This window comes from Struthio camelus, chromosome 1, assembly GCF_040807025.1.
Source record: "Struthio camelus isolate bStrCam1 chromosome 1, bStrCam1.hap1, whole genome shotgun sequence".
Classification (NCBI taxonomy): domain Eukaryota; kingdom Metazoa; phylum Chordata; class Aves; order Struthioniformes; family Struthionidae; genus Struthio; species Struthio camelus.
This window is the reverse complement of record NC_090942.1, coordinates 185,128,807-185,149,941: the sequence shown is the minus strand read 5'-3', so window position 1 is coordinate 185,149,941 and position 21,135 is coordinate 185,128,807. Positions and strand designations below refer to the sequence as shown.

Below are 21,135 nucleotides of genomic sequence, written 5' to 3'. Positions count from 1 at the left end.
TTGAAACCACCTAATATTAAAACTGAAAAATGATGAATTAAAAATGATAAAATCTCTGCTAGCTGATTTTTAGACCTAAGAGAGCTTATTTGTAAAGAGTATATAAAAGACTGAAGTACATATTGTCAATGAAATATGAATTAGTGTTTTAATTAAGTATTAATGTACAATTACAGACAAATCTGGTGTTTTTATAGAGTCTCTGTTGCAACTTACAAAGAGTTCTGTGTATATCTTTTATTTCAGGTTGATGAAAAGGCTCTAAAACATATAACAGAAATGGGTTTCAGCAAAGAAGCAGCAAGGCAGGCGCTTATGGATAACAGTAACAGCCTAGAGGCGGCATTAAATTTTCTTCTGAACAGCAGTAAACAGAAACCCGTTCAGGGACCACCACCTAGAGGTACAACTTGTAAAGAAGTGCTTTAGAACAAAATGTTCATGAGTAAAGCAATATGTGTTTGGTGGATTGCTAATGTGGTTATGAACGAGCATATCTACATATTACTTTGCTCACACGTTACAATGCATTGCAAACCTAAGAGCAAATACTTGGAAAAGATCTGTGTATTATATTCTTATCAAAGTTTTTGAAATTTAAGTCACGTATTTTTGAATGTCCTTAACAGGAAAATATCTAGATTGATATTGTCTTTAGTTGATTTTTTTTTAAGGTAGAAAATACAAACGTTTTATGTATTATGTGTACTAAAAAGAAGTAGGACACTTGTTTGTTTTTTCTTCTTCCCTCATCCCCAAATAACTTTTATTTGATGTTTGCAGGTAAAGGAAAGGGTCGAGGCCGAATAAGACCTGATGATGAAGAAGAGCTAGGAAATGCCAGACCGTCTGCACCAAGCACATTGTTTGATTTCTTAGAATCCAAAATGGGTACTTTAACAGTTGAGGGTAAGTTATTGAAATTAATGTATCTGGAACTAATATTGGACAGCGTTGGTGGAATTCTTTGTCCTACCTTGGCCGTATAGAAGTGCTGTTAGAAGTCAGCAGTAAGAAATGGGGAGGGCTGGTGAGCTATTCATCCCTTCTGAAGAAAGGTCAAATAAATTGCACTGTGGCAGTTCGTATTTCTCACCTGACTCTAGAAGAACTTAGGGTGATTGTTTCAGGCTTAGATGTCTAAAAGTCAGTCATTTCAAAATTAGATGGGATAAATCTTTGCGTGTTAATCTAATTAGTTAAAGGCGCTTGCAATCTTTGTTGGCTTTAATGGGCTTTCTTGTTCTTAAGAAGTAATTAAAAAAAACAAACAAACACCAATCCTGTTTCCTCAGCTTATAAATATTACGTTCTGCCTGGTGCTCAGTTAAGAATTTAGTAATGGTGGAAAGCTGAAATGTTTCTCAGTTCTCTCAATCCGGACAGGTAAACTTTTTTTTTTTTTTTTTTTCCTTTGCAAAATATTAAATTACCATCTTCTCATGATTTGCCTGTTTAATAACTATAGGGACTGAGGAAATGCAGGATCTTAGAAAGAGGGGAATCCTAATTATTTCAAAGATTTAATGTGAAAGATTTTTTTTCCTTAATGTCCTTTCAGTCTTTTCTTCAGCGGCCATGTAAGGATTTAGTCTTCAGATCAGGTATCTGTTTAGGTCTAAACTATTCAGTAATTTGGAAGCAGTAACAGATGCATTTAAAAAAAAAATAAATAAATAAAAAAGTGGAAACTCCATGCAGCCCGAGGTCTCTAGAGCCTGCTGTAGTATTAAAGTAAAACTTTAATAGTTTAAAAGTAAGCTGAGCAATAAGTTGACATCTTTTGTTGTTTTGGGTAGAGCCTTGAAGGTGTTTCAGTGGTCATGAAATGAGAATTAAGTTAATGCAAGAAGATATTTTATCACAAAACTTCATATTATGATATCTTTTTTCTCTCTAAGAAATCATATGTTTTTATAAAAGAATGAAAAATAGCATCATACTAATAACTTACGTGAACCATTTGATATTTTGCAGTTCTCTAAAGAATTAATGTGTTCAAAGAATCTCTGCATTTATATATAAGGATTTCAACTTAAGTTTCAAATTATTTTTTGTTGACTGTTAGTAATGGACCTTGACTCCTGCTTTGTTTATTCTCACTGGATTTGGAGTTAAAATTAAAAAAAAAAAAAAAAAAAAAAAGGACTAATGTGGAAAAAGGAAAACAGACTTGTTGGAATGTGGGCAAAAGTTGAACAAAAGGTGGCATTTATCAGAAAATTAAAAAGAAAATACTTGGTGAAAACAGGTTTTAATTTCATTCTTCCTATTATAGGGATGACAAATTTATTTTTTAGAATGCTGTTTAAAAGGATTTCTCTAAAAATGTTTAAATTCTTTTCTTCCTCCCTTCACTTGATAAAATGAGCAAGATATTATGTTAATCTATTGATAAAGTCTCTCACTAGATGTTTACTTTTTTGGAAGTAGTCATAAGGTAAACATAAAATATTTCCATGGGTTACAAATCTGTCAAAGTTTTGGAACACATCTACCCATCTCGATAGGAGCTAGTGTATTGAGCTCCTGTTCTGGATTTCATTTTAGATTACTGAAAATCTGAGGGAAAGAAAAGATGTATCCATATTTGAAAATTATAATGTGACTTCAGAATAGCAAATCTCATTTATCTTATTTGATTAGCTTTAAACACTTAAGCTAAGAGAATGGGTAACTCAATGAAATCCAGGAGTTCTGTTGATAAATTCAGGTTCCTATGTATTTATGAATTGCATTTATGAATTTGTATAGAGCATAAATGTATGCAGATATTTATTACTTTGATTCTTTTGTCTGTCTTTAGCAACTGACCTAATAGTATGACTTTTCATGATTTCATGGACTTCTCAGACTGCCCTTTAATTTATTTGCTAATTTGGCACTCTGTTTCATTTCCTGTGTAGGAAGCCAGTTTGTGTGCAGCAAACATTTTTTGTTGATAACTGAACATAAGAACATGCAATCAAAAGCATCTTATTGATTACAGACTGCTAAAAATGTGAGGAAATTGGCAGAGGCACTTTTGTGGCTCAAGGATGGAATATTATAAAATTAGGATGGACTGTTGTCAAAGTAAAAGGATACTTGTGGAATATTTGAGGAAATGTAACCTTCAGGACTGATCCAACCAACTTACTGTTGACTGCTATTGAGACTTTTGTATGTGAATATGGTTTCTTACACCACTGATTTGGAAGTGCTTTGTTTAGTAGAATTTGACGTATTATCTTTTTAGAATGAAAGCAGATTTTTTTGAGCTTTGGGAAAACCAATGTTAAGTTTTTGGGTTTATAAGTTAAAGCAAACAAGTAACACTTTCATGTTAGCTGTTAAAGGCATGCAGGAAATTGCAGATTAGGAAAAGGGAGATAATGCCTATAATAAAAGCTGTAAAATGTTAAAGAACAGTTAAATATCAATGCCAAAATGTACTTGGTAGTAGCCAGATTAGTTGCTGCAATCTCCAACATTCATCTTCAAAGAATTCTGATGTTGTAGTTCTAGAAAGAGACCATTGTTGAGTTAGTAAACAAAAAACTTAATTCCTGTCTTTTTTTAGTAAATCAAACTAGACAGTTTCTCGAAATTCCTCTTGGTAGAAATGTGACCCATATTAAAAAGCGATCATTTCTCTTTACCTGCTCTTAGTCTGGCAGTAGTAATACAGTAGAAACATATTAAAAGAATCACATCATCTGAATCAATGAAGCTTTTCCTAGGCCTTTGTAGTAGTCCCTACTACAAAATGTATTTGAAAGATAAAAATGAAGCTTAAATGAAAAGGGCGTTCATCTAACCCTTCTAGAAAGGAGTGTCACTCCTTGGTGTGTTGGTCTGGAGCTGTCCCTAATCGCCGTAGCCAAGACTGTATGGTTACAGTTTATAAGAAAAAAAGATGTTTATAATTTACAAATAGAAATAATTTTTTCTCTAAGGTGTATACACAGTTCTAATTAATGTTAATGAGGTTACGTGAGTGCTGAAGGAGGGAATAGAATCATATGTGAGTTAGCTTTCCCATTTAGCACAGATGCAAATTGCTGAAATGTTGCTCTGCTTGACTGTTGCTGTAAAAAGGTACGAACAGCTGTAATGTCAGCAGGTGCCTGCACCTGAAATACAGTAAATCATCTTCATCGTTCTGGTTAGTGGAGAGAGATCTTTTTTGAATGTTATTTCTGTTTGTAGCTTATTCATATTATAAAATGTGCCCTGTATTCCTATCACAGTACATTTATGCTTATTTGTCTAGCAGTGTATTTATGTTTGAGGTGTTCATTATTGAATTAGAAATATAAAATGAAGTTGCATAGACTGCATCAGTGCATCAGAAACCTAGTTTTCTGTGAGAAATATTTTGATTATCTGCTTCCCATTAAATGTATGGTGTATTTTTTTATGAATCATTTTTGTGAAGCTGTGCATTTACAGTTGCTATCTCCTCATGCAGCGTTGTGAAGCTGTGCATTTACAGTTGCTATCTCCTCATGCAGCGTAGCATTTTGTATTAATATCCTTGAGTACTTCTTGCAGCCTGTAGCAACCGAAAGTCAGGTGGGAAGGAACAGAGCAGTCTAAAAATTGGGTTTCTGAAGCTGTGCAGGGAATTCCGTCATCGAAGAAAGAGGAAGAGGCAGCAAAGCAAAAGGGTGCGTGTTCTGTTATAGAAAACTTGCAACAGTTGGGCCCACTAGCCAGTGGAGCAGCTGGCAAAGCCAGGTGTCGGCTGGCACAATTAGATGCACTTGGAGCCCTTTAGAGTTCACCAAACGTTTTTATGATGTTCTTGGGTCTATTAACAGAAATACATTTGCTTAGAAAATGTGATAGCTCTATAGTTCTTTGGCTAGTAAATGCTATATTATTGCTGAAATTTGGTTGAGTGTCATTGCAACTGTCTCTCTTTAGATAAGTAGTGTTTTATATTCTAGTTGTTTTCTAGATCTTACTGAAATAGTTTATAAAAAGTGGAAAAATAATAATAGAGCTCCTTTCTTATGTTGTTTACGGTTTATGTAGCCACAATGTTATAACTTTTTTAAAAATAAAAATTTAGATAGTTGTAGATATAACATTTATATCATAAGTCTTTGCTACTCATTTTAGAAATTTAACACACATTTAAAAATACCGAATATATTTCAAATACACAAATGTTCTGCATTGGCTGATACAATTTCATGAAAGTGTGTTCAAGTAATGAACATAATCATGTTTTTAAAAGCCTTTGTGTAGGGACAGTTGTGAATACAGGGCACTCCAATCATTACTCTAAAGCTTATGATCAGGAGCGCAGTCTATACTCTTAAGACAGCTTTTAATTTCTTCTAAATAACTGAGTATCTAGGTAGGAGCCAAAAAAAAGGAGATTTTTCTGAACTGGGATAGATATTTTTTAATTCTGTGCTGCACCACACTTTTTTCAAAATGGTGTATGTGGTCTGGGGAGAAAGTATTTGTAAAGAAAAATTATTTTTTCTCAAACACACAGAGGATTGATTTGCTTTTCTCTGATCATTCCTCCTTGCTCTTCTTATCTACTGGTTCTTATTCCATCTGAAACCTAGGTACTGTTGACTGAGAATTTAAAAGTTTACTTTTGAATTTGTAATTACAAGGCTAGGTGGTTCAGTTCATGAGCGGGAACTGCAAAGCAGTTGTTTAATTTGTTGTCTTTGATTTGCTACCTTTTTCCTGTTTAGACGAGGAGATGAATGTTCATGAATTAAAATAGACTTGTATTGTGTTCAAGAGACGCTTTTATTGCTTTTTAGAGATAAGAAAGCACATTAAGATTTTTTTAATATGCACAAATTAGTTATAAGAAAATAAGATGTATAATCTTTTTTCTGTAAGTCTTTTTCTGTGAGTGTTTTTTTCCACATCCTCTCATTTTTCACAGTTAATGAAGTATTGTTTTACTTTTCAGTAATTACTGCTGTCAAAATTATTTAATACCTGACTCTCATATAATCAACTAATTCTTTAACAGGTTAAACGTAGTATCTAGTAAAACATACTTTCTTTAAAAGAAATGCATAGAATTTTTAAAAAAAACCCACTGTTATATACTACAGAATTTCTTTGCTTTAAATGTTTTGTATCACTTCTGAAGGTTGTTTTTTTTGTTGAAAGAGTAGTTTGAGCCTTGACTTGGAGAGAGAAAGCTGCTGACTATGAGAGATATGCAAGAATGCTAGACAAAATTGCTGTAACTTGCCTCATTTGTTTGCTTCCTTTGCTTAGATTATTTCTGTTACTGAACACAACCTTTTTTTCTAATTTTCTTTTGTTATGGGGCGCAATTCATCCATCTTTACCAGCTAGAGAAGAAAATGCAAACATGGGAATTTTTAAGGAAAACAAAATAGTGCCAGGAGATTCTAACTGAAGAATTAAGGAAGAACCAGAAATGAACAAAAGTGCTGAGAACCTGGCTGTGTTTCTGATGTTGCATCTCTCTTTAGTTCTTAGGGTTTGAAAGCTTGCTTAGAATCCAAATCCATGACAACTTTTGGTAGACACTTACCCCTTTGAAAAACCCAAGCAAAGATGAATTTTTAAAAAAAAATATATATTTTTTTTATTGGAGTCAGTGATGTGCTCATAGTGATTATTCTGATTAGAGCATTGACCCATGACATAGAAGGCCAAAATATTTTTAGTTGTTCAGAATTTCCTCTTCCATCCTCTAAGAAACAGGCTGTGCTTGGGGTAGACACTTCACACTCCTTCTGTTAAAACAAAACTCCTGCATATATGCAAGCAGAGACCTGGACCATGTAGGAGGCTTTCAAACAGTTGCCTGTAGTACGGATTTTCTTATGGCGTCATATTACAGAATCACAGAATGATTTAGGTTGGAAGGGACCTCTGGAGATCTTCTAGACTCCCCACCCTCCTGCTCAAGCAGGGTCGGCTAGAGCACATTGCCCAGGATCACATCCAGACGGGTTTTGAAGATCTTCCAGAGAAGGAGACTCCACTACCTCTCTGGGCAACCTGTGCCAGTGCTCTGTCACCCTCACAGTGAAGAACTTTTTTGCTCAGGTTCAGATGGAACTTCCTGTGGTTCAGTTTCTGCCCATTGCCTCTTGTCCTGTCGCTGGGCACCATGGAGAAGAGGCTGGCCTCATCCTCTTGACACGCCCCCTTCAGATATTGTACACATTGATGAGATCGCCTCTCAATCTTCTCTTCTCCAGGCTGAACAGGCCCAGGTCTCGCAGCCTTTCTTCATAGGAGAGGTGCTCCAGCCCCCTCAGCATCTTGGTAGCCCTCCGCTGGACTCTCTGCAGTAGTGCCATGTCTCTCTTGTCCTGGGGAGCCCAGAATTGGACCCAGGACTCCAGGTGAGGCCTCCCCAGGGCTGAGGAGGGGGGCAGGATCACCTCCCTCCACCTGCTGGCAACACTCTGCCCAAGGCACCCCAGGAGACCCTTGGCCTTCTTGGCCACAAGGGCACACTGCTCGCTCATGGTCAACTTGTTGTCCACCAGCACTCCCAGGTGCTTTTCTGCAGAGCTGCTTTCCAGCAGGTCAACCCCCAGCCTGTCCTGGTGCGTGGGATTATTCCTCCCTAGGTGGAGGGCCCTGCACTTGCCTTTGTGGAACTTCAGGAGGTTTCTCTCCGCCCAGCTCTCCAGCCTGTCCAGGTCCCTCTGAATGGCAGCACAGTCTTCTGGTGTGTTAGCCTCTCCCCCCAGTTTAGTATCATCAGCAAACTTGCTGAGGGTGCCCTCTGTCCCTTCCTCCAGGTCATTGATGAATATATTGAACAAGACTGGACCCAGGACTGACCCCTGGGGGACACCGCTAGCCACAGGCCTCCAGCTAGACTCTGCGCCATTCACCACAACCCTCTGAGATTATTATATTATTCTTAACACCTCACCAAATGGTCACTCAGAGGACTTCTCTGCTAATGGAGAGTGAACTCTTAGCAGAGGCAGCGGGCTTCACACCAGAGCACTTGGAGAACCCAGCCCTAGGAGTTCTCCCAAGGGACAAGGCACTTCCTTTCTTTTAATTTATCTGCTGCTTAAATTTTTATGCTTGAGACAAACCATGGTGCTTTTTTTTAATACACTAACTTCTGTTTTTACAATAGAGGACAGTCTAGCACTAGCACATCTTATCTAATCTCAGAAATCTTTTTCTTCCTTTAATCCATTATATTCTATATATTTCCTAAATTAATTAAAGTTTTGAAATACGTGAATACAGTAAAGTATAATTTAAAAAAATATTTGTTTCATTTCTTGGTAAGACAATTTATGGGAATTTTCTGAGGAGAAAAAACTAGGGGAAAAAACATGAGTCTCAAATTTCTCTGACTTAAAGAGAATTTTTTTAAATTTCGAGCTCACTGTTTAGTAGCTGTGTTTTCAATGAATGCATTGCATTTGAATGAAAGAGATCTGAATTACAAAATAACGTTATATCCATTATGCAGCTTCTAAAAATCGAAAGTTATTCAATGTTAATTGTGACTATCAAAGAAAGCAAACTCATTTCTGTTGTAGTAATATATATTGCCATGAGCAGCAGAGGTTAGGAGACTTTTGTGTTCTGTCAGTAACTTCAGATACAGAAAAGAAATATATTAAATTCCGTATTTTTGAAGAGTAATAAAAAGTTACAGTATAGTTCCTGTCCTTTATTTTGATTTTTTTTAAAGTCATTTAATCCTGTAAATTTTAATTTGTAATGAATGCAACTATAGAATCATTTTTCACCACTTTCTCTATTTGTATGGTTTTTACCTTAGTACTGTAGACAGCTTCCACTTTTTTCCTTCTTCCTCTTCCCCCCCCCCCCCCCCCAACTGGAGCACAGAACTAAGGTTCCGGTTACTCCGTGTTCGTTCTGTATTTTACAGAAGGTGATATTGATAGTGTTTATGTAACTTGATAAACACTCTCTCTTTAGTAAACTGGAATTTTACTCTGAGATGTGAGGCAAATGCAGATGTGCTATTACTTTCCCTCTAATTTTTGAACCTTCTGGCCAATTTGAGATGAAACTTGCTTTAGGGGTAGATGTTTCAAAGAAATACTGTCATCAAGTTGCCTAAAAATAGAAGCCAAGTCGGAAGGAGAAGCCCAAATAAGTGCCCCTGGTGTGGGAAAGGCTATTGCCTTTCTAAGTTTAACCACATAATTGAACATGAGAGAATCCACAGGAGAGCGCTACAGGAAACTGTAATTCGTAAATGCCATTATGTATAGTTTTTATTATGCAATTTTTTATTTTGTTTTTATTTTTTTTTTATTATTGCATTGGCTGGGATCAATTCCTGTTGCTTTTTTCAAACGAGAACATGATCGCTTCTGTGCAATCTTCTCAGGAACATCACATACAAAAGCTTAAATGACTAAAATAACTAAGCGACAGTTTTTAAGTGAGAAGCTGCAATAGCTGCCTTAAAACTACGCAGCAGAAGACACAAACTTTGTCATTAATTTTGAAATGGAATTTTTCCAGATTATTTTCCCAAACTTCTAGTTACAATGATAATGGCTGGGCTATGTGTCTTGCTGTTTGACAGAATAGCGTATCATATTTTTTGCCAAGTGCCAAATTAGTAGTAGTTGGATCTCTACTCTACAGAAACTATTACTTTTCTGGGAACTTTAGCTATTGGTTTGTTGGAGGTGGGCAAGAAGTAGAAGCAAGGAACAGCGCTTCTGTAAGGAACTACTGCTGCTGCAAGAAGAGGGAATCTCTAATTAACCTCTCTTAACTCTTTCTATTAAAGATTGCTTAGATTCATTTCAATTATTTAGTGATCAGATCAGACAGCACAAATTAAGAAAATATTTTTATCGATTTATAGACTTTTTTGTTGCGTGAGTGACAAACTAACATTTACTGTTATTTAGCAGTTTTCTTTTGGAAAAGGATGGTGTTTGAACGTTAAACAATAGGTTAATATGTCCTGCTAATTCAAGGCTGTTGTGGAGAGTGATGTAGTCCACTGAGAAGCCAGTGCATTTTTGCCACAGTAGTTGAATGTCCTTAGAAAACATCAGTTTGCCACGCTTTGTGCTTCTTAAGGTTAGAATATGAAAATATCTCAAGTGTTTTATAAGCCACTCTTTGCATGTGACAGTAAATAGGTCTCGAAAGAAGGTGCTTACATTCACTGTTTTGAAATCCTCTAATCTCTTCCCATACTGTTTAACATTTAGTACTGTTTGAATCTTCCTGTATATATTTTTTTTAAATCTATAACTGAAAATTCAGATACACCTTAAGTTGTGGCTTTTACATCATGATCACATTATATTGGGAAGAAATAGCTTATTTGAGCATCCTGTCATCCTACTATTTGTTTACAATGAATACATTAGAAATTTATTTTTACTTAAATTTGTAACAGTTGGCCTTTTCTGTTAACATCCTGTTAAAATGTCTGTTGCCTGAAACAAGGTTTTATGAATTTTTCCAGTAAGTACTTAATTCTGTATGAATCTATTTGTATCGACATTTAGATGTGATGCTGTCTTTTTTTTTCTTAGCTGTTACACTCTTTTTAATCCCCATACTTCTTTTCAGAATAGTAGGTTATAACTGTAAATGAAACTTGCTTTTTTTAAATCCTATCTTACAAATAATTCCTGTTAAGTAGCTGAATGGCATTCGAGTTCTGAATTATGTTCCTTCTACATTTTAAAGACTTTTTTTTTCCCCCCTATAGACAGAAATACTATCTCTCATAAGAAAGCTTGTAGCTTTTTAATGGAAAGAAAGTCAAAGAGGTGGAAGAAAGCGCAGAAAGATGCTTTCTGCATCTGTAGAACATCTGTAGGTTACTGCTCAGCAATTTTAAGGGAGCACAGTCATGCCTGCTGCCTCTCTGTGTCTCTGTTCCCTACCTGCCTGTGTTGATGGGGCTTAAAAAAAGGACCCAGGTATTCTTATGTGCCTTGTAATGCCCAGGAGTGCCTGATATTTAAAGATTTAGCCCTTGTTATGTTTTCTAGGATCTTTCTAAGCTGACTAATGCCCATGGTGTTACTCATGTACAAAGTGGATGTGTGTGCTGAAAGTTAGGCATATAATTAAGTGTGTTTCTGGTTTATGTCCCTGAAGTACAATCTGAGCTACAAGAACATCATAAGTAGTCAAAAAATAAATCCCCACACAAGAGTCTTGAAGAGAAGATGGTATGGCCACAATGTTGAGAGAATATTGCAAACTTAAATTCCTCTAATCATGTTTAATTAAGACATTAAATATTTTCCAAGTGCTTGATTTAGTGCATGTATAATGCTTGGATGACAGTTTTGTTTTTCATTAAGTTTTCTAGGGGAAAAATCTATTAATATTTCTGAAGATCTTGAGCATCCTCGCTCCCAACCACCCACATGCACATACTCACATGGGTGTCTCTTGTATCTGGTCCCTAGGCCCTTGGTCTCTGGTAACCAGCTCTGTGAACTTTTCTAACTTGCCAGCTAGTCTAGCCTGAAGTTTGCAGGTAGGTTACATGCACATAGTCACACACATCCAGTATCTGTCCCCAAACCCTTGATCTCTCTGGTAGATGACCTTCAGACCTGTGGTCTCCAGTGTCCAGCTTCCAGATCTCTTCAAGATCTCTCTCTGTCCTACTCGCCAGCTTCTCCAGCCTAAAATTCACCAGCAGATCCAAAATATGTGTACGCACAGACATGCAAACACACAAAATAGAGAACTTGGTCACACAGAAAATAGTTTGAAGTTCGTAAATAAGAAGATGGAAGAGATCAGGTGCAGGAGTTGGCCAGACAAGAACACTGATGAGGAGCCTGTTTACTTGTGATGGTCCTGTTTTATCCTATTCATTCTTCATTTTCTCATGCCTGTTCCTTCTGAATTCACCTTGATTTTTTTCCTTTTTCTTTCCTTTGGCTTTTTCCATAACTATCCCATAATAAGTTTCACACAGTCTCAGAATCCCCCTCTAATGTCTCATAGTAAGTTTGCTCCTTCCTGTGAGATCCATGATAATCTTGTTTTTCTTCTTGTCAGTTGAAATTCCAGTTGAATCTCTGAAGATTAAGGTTGAGTGGTTCCTGTTATGGCCCATTGATCAGGGTCTTAAGAGTTCTGTATGTTGTACCCATTAGCTGCAGTTTGTCAGCTGTGTTCATTTTATCATGTCTATGTCTTGTCTTTGTTATGCTGGAGAAACAAGCTATTTTTACAACAAGTTTCAACTGGGGTGATAAATCTTCTGTTTTTCCCCTTATTTTCTTCTCTCCTCCTTTCTCCACGTTGGAATTCTATTTCTTTTTCTTAAATTACTGTTATTCAAGCAAGTTCCTGATGCCCATGGGGAGAAATGAGTAACCTCTTGCAAATTTGTGTCCAGCATTCCTCATACTGATAGGCTGTTTGTTTCTAAGTACTGCAGAGGGTATATGCTTTCTAGTAACTAGGAATTATAATCTACAGTTCAAATGTCTTTTCTGCTAACTCTTGGTTTACATTCAATTTCTATACCACAAAGATGAATACTACTTACTTTTCTAAATAGTCCTATTTTTTTTTATTAGTATCTGAAAGAGTACTTCAAAAATGTTTTTATGTGATATATTTTAATAATTGAAATAATATCTTTTTCTTTGTAGAACCAAAATTGCAATTTCAGCCACCGCATCAAGTACAACACAAAGTTCTGAATACAGAGCAGAATGGCATCAAAGAGAACCATTCAAGGCATATTTCTCGCAATGACATGAGACAATCAAGGAATGAGAAACCCCCTCGTTTTCAAAGGGATATTCAAAATTCAAGGCAGGCTTTGGAAGGTGGTGGGTTACCAAGAAGCAGAGGTCCTGAAAGGCACAGCTCTTTAGAACAGTGGACAGATGAAAAAAATAAAAATGAGAGACATTATCCTAGAAATGACAGGCCGAAGGATTTGGGTTATTCCACAGGCACTCACCAGAGTGATATTTCTTTTAGAAAAAGGGATTACAATATGCAAAACAGAATAGGAAAAGGGGCGTCATTCACAGAACTCAAGGAGAACTGTGCTGCTCAAGATATCACAGACAACAATAACCAGAAACGTGGGAAAAGGGAAAACCAAATACACAGTTCTGAAAATTTTTGTGATAGGAAGGCACGAACAATAAGTAGTGAAACCTTTGCATTAAAAAGTGAGCAACATTTTGGTGTGAATAATGATTACCAGAATCCTGCTAGAACTGAAAATTTTAATGCTGTACCAAATGGAGATACTGAGCACCATCAGAAGGGAAGACGAGTAGGACCTATCAAATCATCAGGACCTGCTACGGTTCCATCTTTTGATGACAAAATGTTGTACTACAACACTGGGCCCAAAAGGAGATCTGGGCCCATCAAACCAGAGAAAATATTAGAACCATCGATTCATGTGGAGTATGGGAAAAGTTGGAGACCAGGGGATGAATGTTTTGCTCTTTATTGGGAAGACAACAAGGTATGCCTTAGTTAAATAAAAAGGACTTCAGATTGTATCTTTAACATTTTATTTTTCACCTAGCACAAAGACAAAGAGTTTTGTTTGTAGGTGTGTAATTTGCATCTTGGCTGGCATCTTGTTCTGTTGATGAGATATGGGGCTTGAATTCATTGCATGAAACTAGGTGCTTAAATTAAGTCAGCTTGGAGATGGTTGTGTTTCTCTGATGTAGGTTGAGTTTAGGATGACTAAGCTCCTAACTTTCATTTATATGGTTAGAAATTGAAGGGATGCATGTGGATCTAGGTGCCTGTAATATTTTCCAAAGAGCAAAAGCCAGGATGCCGTACTCACCATGCAGACTGTTGTGGAAAATGTGTGATGCTTTTTTTTCTAGAGGAGTCAACATGCAGCCATTATTAGTGTAAGGGAGAGTCCTCATTCTGTGGGGATGATTAAAAAGAGCCTCTTTTATGTCCAGTATCACAGAAATGAAACAGCAAACAGCTTGCTTTTTATTATCACTAGATCATTAGAATTTATGGAATAAATGAATTATGCTGTGTGGTAGTTTTGTTTGTTTGTTTTTAGAGTTTAAATACTTCCTCAGCTATTTTCCAGTTAATAAAATTGGTTTTATATCAAGAAACTTCCTTGCCACTTTCTCCCCCTTTGTTTAACAGAATTTTAGGCTATTTTTGTTGATTTGTTATTAATGTCTTCAGGAGTTCTCTGTTGTTCTTTTTGGACTGTTTCTTCAGGCTTTACTTCTTTCTGACAATCCAAGATGAGAATTACCTTAAATATTGTTGTTGAATAGGTCTTATTCTCAGCATTTTCTTTGTTGTTGTTGTTGTTGTTGTTTTTTTGTAACTTTGTGTTATGTTATTTGAATGCTTCTTGTTTTTCTGGAAATAGGTCGTGATAGCTGAACAGTATGACTTTATTTTTGTTTGTTTTTGCTTTGCTTATATGACTAAAACAGATAGCAAAGCATGCAAAAATTTTAGTACTGAGGAGAGGCACATACAGTGGGTTGACTCTTTCAGATATGAATATATGTTTTGGGTGGATTGATTAGCATGAAATATAATGGTGTATTATGAAATTGTCTCCTGTTTGAGAAGTGTGTTTACATCCTTGTGAGATGTTAGTTGTTGAAATACTGGAAAATATGAAATCTGCAAAATAAGGCTGGGATTACCTTATTTTAACTTATCTGCAAAGTATTCATGGTGATAGTGTTTTTCTGAGGATTGTTTGTTTTGAATAGTCATAAATGTATTACTACAGCAGGATGTTATAGCCCAGATTATGCTGCTGCTCCCATGTAGCACAGTTTTTGAAATGTCGTGATAAAATACAGTACTGAGTTTAAATAGTTTCGCAGACTGATGTCTATGTGTTCGGTAAGATAAAAAGTGATCGGGTAGGTTCAAGTTAGCTTTTCAGTGTTTAAATAAATGTCAAAAAGTCAAGTTTGGGGTTGATTAGAGGGAAGACCTTTTGATGGGCTGATTTTTTTTTTTTTAATTTTAGTTCATTTTCAGTATGTCAGTGTTAAAAATAAGTATATACTAACATGCATAGTGTATAAGTGTGTATGTATAAGCAAGTGCATATTAGGCATGTGTTTAAAAAGTCACTTTTCTGTATACAACAGCATTTGTATTACTCATGAATTTGTTTTGCTTTTCAGACAAATGAAAAAAAAAGACTTTAAATGTTCTAATTTCATAAGCTGCATGTATTCTCAATGATTATTCTAAATTCATTGTTAAAACATAATTTTTATTGTGCTACTGTGTACTTGCAGTCGTGGGCCATGTTTAAAGCTGTTGTGAAGGTCTAACATACAGATTTCTGGTACAGATCTTCCTCAGAATTTAATACTGACAATGAGTAAGAATGTATGTAAAAAAAATTGTAGTGAAACTGTTTGTGGTATTTCAGGTAGTATTTTGTGACCTTTGAAAATTTCTCTTTTAAGTTCTACCGGGCAGAAATTGAAGCTCTCCATTCTTCTGGGACAACTGCAGTTGTTAAATTCTGTGATTATGGAAATTATGAAGAGGTGCTTCTCAGCAACATCAGGCCCGTTCATGCGGACACATGGGTATGTGATAAATTGTATACAAAGATATAAACTACATATTCTATACAAAATATGTAATCCTGCTAAAACGAGTGCTATTCATGCAGAGCGCTAATTTATAAAGTGTGGAAGAAATACTTAAAAAGCAGATACACAAACAAAACCTTCCTGACTTCTAGCGCTCTGTATGAAATTTCTTACTGATGGTAAAAGTGTAATATTGTGTGGTATTTTTCGTGTATAATAAAATTATTTGAAAAAGAATACTTTAATATGCCTGTCAGATAAACAGTTTTATGCATATTTTCTCTCTAAAAGTTGTAGTTACTCTGTTAAATACTAAGTGATTGTTAAAAGTCAGATTTCTGTTTCGTTTTACATACCTTATATTTTGTTCTGGAAAGATCAGAAATCAGCCTTTTAAATTTATATTCTGAAGGTTTTTACTATATATCTATGTATAGCTAAAAATAGATACCTATTTGTATCGTTATTTTATTTTGTATCATGATTTTATTCGTGTTTCAATAATTTCTTCTTTACCAAATATTATGGTGGAGGTGTATACTTAGTTATTTTATGAGATTCAGAATGTATTTGCCTTATGGAAGCTGAATTTTAAAAGTCTTTATTTGTGAATGTCATGGAAATAACACTACATGTTGACTTAAAAAAAAAAAAACAGGAATGCACAATTTGCTGCTTATTTTTACTATAAAAGCTGCACAAAAAGTATTCATATTTGTATATTGATTCCTTTTTTTAATGATGAGTTGACTGCACTTATTTTCGTTTGCTACCTATATAGGTCATATAGCCATGTTAGGGCTGTTCAGCCTCTGTAGCAGTAAACTCCTGTTTCCTACCAGTAATCTTTTAACTTGAGTTACTGCCTGTAGCTCTCAGGTGACCTTATGGTGTCTCTTTCGTAGTTCAAAAGACATCTGAAATTCTTTCCCACTGATACATTACTGCTCCTATGAAAATGTTCATTTTATCAGTTTTTTTCCGTCCTACTAGCTGAGTTGTGAGGTGCCAACCTCCTACTATAAGATTGTTCTTCTCATTTTGACCTCTTTTTCTGGGTTAATAATCAGCCTTTTCTTTGCACTTTTGATAATAATCATGAGGAGTGGCATTTCTTCAAACAGAAGTTAGTCTTCACAGTCTAATAACTTGGCTTCATGCTACGGCTAAGTTGATCTAGTAGTGAGCTGCCAACCTAAAGTTATGGTCCTTTGCTGTGTCTTTTCTGCCCATCTCTGACCACATGTTCCTCTTCCCTCTCCTTCCATGTTAGATCATTCAGTCATGCAGCCACAGGATGAACTGAATGAGATGGAAAACTTTTTTTCCCCATTTTGTTTTTTTTTTTTTTCTTTAGGTTTAGTTTGTTAAAGCTGACACAAAATGGTGGGACAATGTGTGGTGAGAAGGTTCTACCATTGACCTAGCATAGTCATAACATCATGCTGCATCCTAACCTAGTCTTTGAGGCTTCCTTTGTTCTTGGGGAGAAATAAGCATTTTCAGGGGACCTTTGAGTCCGTGCAGAGATCAAAGGTACCTTCCTCAAAGTGCCTTTTTCTCTCTATTGACTCTGAAGGGAGCCTAGATGAATAGCTTAAGTTCATACAAGTAAGTTTAGATGGATAAAGTCATGCAAGATAAATGGCACCCAGCAACTTCATGGTAAACAAAGGTGCTATGGTTTCTTTCCAAAGTTATACTGTTTTGTTGCAGAGATTCTTGCATGTGTAGGATTTTTGCAGGAGAAAGTTGCACCTTGGTCTTCACTTTTCTGTATTTGGATGCTAATTCTAGGTCTCATTCTGCATTTGCAGATTAGCTGATCACTCATTGGAGTCATGCTCTGATACTCAGGGTTCTTTTAAGCAGAACACTGTTGGTTGCTTCTGTGTCTCAGTGTTCATATCAATATAAAAATCTAGATAGCACACAAATGCAAAATGAAATTCTTATGCTGCTTAATACCTAATTCTTTGCTGTAAGATGTATGTAGCTTTATGATATTTACTCTTTATGAGAAGAAATATCAGATTTTTATAAACTGCATTCAAAAATATATCTTCTTTCCTTTCATTAATCTATGTTACCAGCAACAATGACCTTGTTTTATTAGAAGTGTTCTGCTGAATTTATTTCAGTTCTTCCAGGTAACATGGCTTCTTAACCCAGCTGTATTGAAGACTTGTTACTAACATAGAAATAGGCTGTATGTGAGTTCTGATGACCTAATATTGCCTGATTTTGAGTCCTTTTTGAAAGAATTGTTGATATTAGAAAAAACTTTAATGGCTTGATTTCAAGGCATGCATATATTTATAGCCTAATTTTCAGATTATTCTTTATTGTTTTCTCCAATAATAGTGTTTTTATTATTTTCTCTTTTTTTGGCCCCCTGCCAATAAACAAACTGGTGAAAGCACACCAGCGCAAGAAAAGCAGAAAGACTGCTGAACTAGTCACATGAAATAATGAAAATATCATGATGACTTCCTTTTGATGACATACCTACTATTTAAGCATCTGAGTTCCTGGTATATACTTCTGGCAACCTTCCTAATTATCAAAATGGAAATAGTAAATTTACTGAAAATCCTTTACGTTCTTAGTAGGGGTCAGATAACTCTTCCCTCCTGCCCTCCACCCCCTGCTGATTAACATATAGGTCTCTACACCCACTAATATTCTAATACTGAGCTGGACCGCATTATTTCAGGTTCTTTCTTTTCCTGGATGTACATCCAGTGTGCCTGATATTCTCCGGATCCATTCTGCTTTCCACCTTCATGAAAACAGATATAGCTAGATGATCTTAAGATTCCTTAATAATTGATTATATGGTGTTCATTGCCCAGTTGCCCGGAGTCCTTACGAGTTTTCAGCCTGTCCAGTAGCCAACATGCTGCTATTTCTTTCTCACTGCTAAAAATATAGAAGATAAAGCTGTATTTCATGTAAGGTAAATCAAACAGCTAGTGGGAGGATTTTTTGAATAACCATGTACAATATCCATGTTTGTAAGAACAGTAAAACTTTTTTTTTGCTTAGTGCTTATAAAATATGTATTAGTCATGCAATTCCTAAATATTTTTAATAATAAAATTGCATTTAGATTCCACTCTTTTATAGCTCTTTGAGTCTCCTGTGTGTAAGATTACAAAACTGTATTCTTCTGTTTTCCTCAATGTAGCGGTGGTCACTTAATGAAAATATTATAGTCCCAACAACAATTTCAGCACAAAGCCGTTGTAGAAATAAAAACTGCTTGTTTTCCTTGTGAAAGATGTAAAATTGTGCGAACAACTGAAAAGCATGGAATGTTAAGGGCCTTTCTGACTCACTTAGTCTGTTGTGTGGAAAAATTAAATAAAGGCAAGATAATACTTTAAACTTTAAGTCTTAATTTTATTCTCTAAGTTGTAGGAGTATTTTTTTTCTTAATAAATTATGAAAAAGCATAGCCCAAGTGCTTATCTTGTCAGTTTTCTCCCAAAGCCAAATCCTTGCTTTCTCTTTTACATTCTACATTTTCTTAATCATTTAATAGGTTTTGTTCCTCAGTTACACTTACGCTTACACTTACGCTTACACTTCTTTTTTTGTTTATCGTGTGAAGGAAATTAAAAATTGTTCTTTTACCACCTACGTATGTCATGACCTTATTCTAATTCCTCTCAGAGTGAGTTAGAGTTGACTAAGAACTCTGTGTCATAAGAACTCTTTCTTCATACAACTTTACTTAAAAAAATACTAGTTATAAAATGTTGTCTGTAGTTTAGCTTGATCTTCTCTTCCTGTATCTTACACTGTATTTCTCTGAAGAGGTTAGAAGGCAGAAATTATTGTCAAGATATGTATGTTCCTAGTTCTTCCGTAATCTACTTTGTTCTGTGCAGACAGAAAATCCACTTTACAGCAAATTTGTTCTGGACCCTCCAATAAGGAAGGAGTCAAGGAAAGAAACTAGCAGAGGGTCTTGGACTACAGTTAATTCATGCTAGCAGGCATTTTTGTTTAAGAACTGTTGAGACCACAAATTTGGTAGTGTCATGGCTTGTACCTCACAGAGGTATAGGGGCTTCTACAGGTGTTGATTAATCTTAAAAGCAAAACAAACAAGCAAACAAAAAACCTCTAATTCTGGCCCTTCTTATACCTGTCCCCAGTTTCAGGTAAGTAAAGAAGTAAGCTAATACAAATACTCTGAAGGTGCTGGAACCTTTCTCCAACAAATAAGGAGCAACACTGGAAACCACTGCGTTGTTAAAGATTTCCACTACCTCTTTCAGGCTGGCGAAGGCCAAAGCAGCCAGCAAAAACCTATCTGTTTTATGGGAGCTTTGAACACAATTCCAGGGTCTTGATCTGCAGTAGGCAAATACTTTAAAGGACTCGGTGTATTTTTTGATGGCTACTCCAGTTCTTTGCCCTGGATGGTCTTAGTATGAAGCGATGCTCTTTTTGTGTTTTATATCAAGTAGGAAGTCTCTGTGAATAATCATGTAACTGGAGTCAATAAATCATTTGTATCTTGGTAGAATCTCTTATCAAGCTTATATCCTCATTGAGTATACTAAAAATTAGGCTGTTAAAATAGAATTTTGCAGTCTATTTAACCAGTCCTAAGACTATTGTAGCAAAACTGTTCATAAATAGTTGCATCAGACACAAATCCGAAGTTTTAAGTACTTTGGCTTCCATACCATTAGGAAAACCTCTAGAGTCATTGTACAGTTTGTTGACTAAATAAACTAAGCGAAGGCTCTGTTTTTCAGTAGTTTGGACTACCCTTCCTCCTGAATGATGGCATATATTTATTGATTGATTTATTTGTAATCCAAAGGAGATTGGGCTTTACTAGGGTGGACTTGGTTTCCACAAAAGACTCTCTCTCTCCCTCTGTAAAGCACTTTAGATTTTGATTGTTATTTTACGTGGATGTGCCTTTGAGATCTCATTTTCATAGATACGGTGATTTCAGTTGCTTGTGCCGTCTCAAACAACTTCTGAAGAGCATTATCGTACGTTCCTTTACATAGACATAACCTGAAGGTTGATTCTTCTCATTTCTATCAGGATAATTGTTTTCTTTTTTGCCTGTATCTACTTTCAAGAGGCAGGATTTAAAGACAAAGGTTATGGAAAACGTTTATCCTGATAAACCACTAGTAAATAGTTTTCTTTAGCACCTCTATCTGCTGAGAAACTACATAGTTTTTCAGACTTTAGTTTGAAATATAGACAAATGATCGCAAGTTGTTATCTTAAGTTAATATTCCTTTAAAAGTTTCTAGCCCTTAGCAGATACATATCTGCTAAGTAACTGACCCTTGAAGGTGGTGAAGGTAACCCGTTTTACTTTTTAATAAACTAAAAGTGGGTAGACTTCAGTTGAAGGGAATTAATTTACAGTTGGTGGCATAAAACAATGACTTTCAATTTTTTGTCTATACCATTAGGCAAATGTGTATCAGGCATTGCAGAGTGTGTTTTAGTTTTCCACTTAAGTGTTTCATATTCATCAAACTACAAAATATCGTTCAAGCTACTGCCAGTAATTGCAGTCAGA

General features: G+C 35.6%; 1 protein-coding gene across 4 annotated transcripts in view; it reads left to right on the top strand.

Annotated features, from left to right (window-relative positions):
* TDRD3 (tudor domain containing 3) overlaps positions 1-21,135 on the top strand; it is a 115,326-nt gene that overhangs the window by 74,489 nt on the left and 19,702 nt on the right. For all 4 annotated transcript variants that reach the window (XM_068929686.1, XM_009672477.2, XM_009672475.2 and 1 more), the window contains 4 exons: positions 247-403; positions 784-909; positions 12,624-13,462; positions 15,435-15,560. In XM_068929686.1, coding sequence (XP_068785787.1) covers positions 247-403; positions 784-909; positions 12,624-13,462; positions 15,435-15,560 — 1,248 coding nt within the window. The remainder of the gene's footprint in view (positions 1-246; positions 404-783; positions 910-12,623; positions 13,463-15,434; positions 15,561-21,135) is intronic.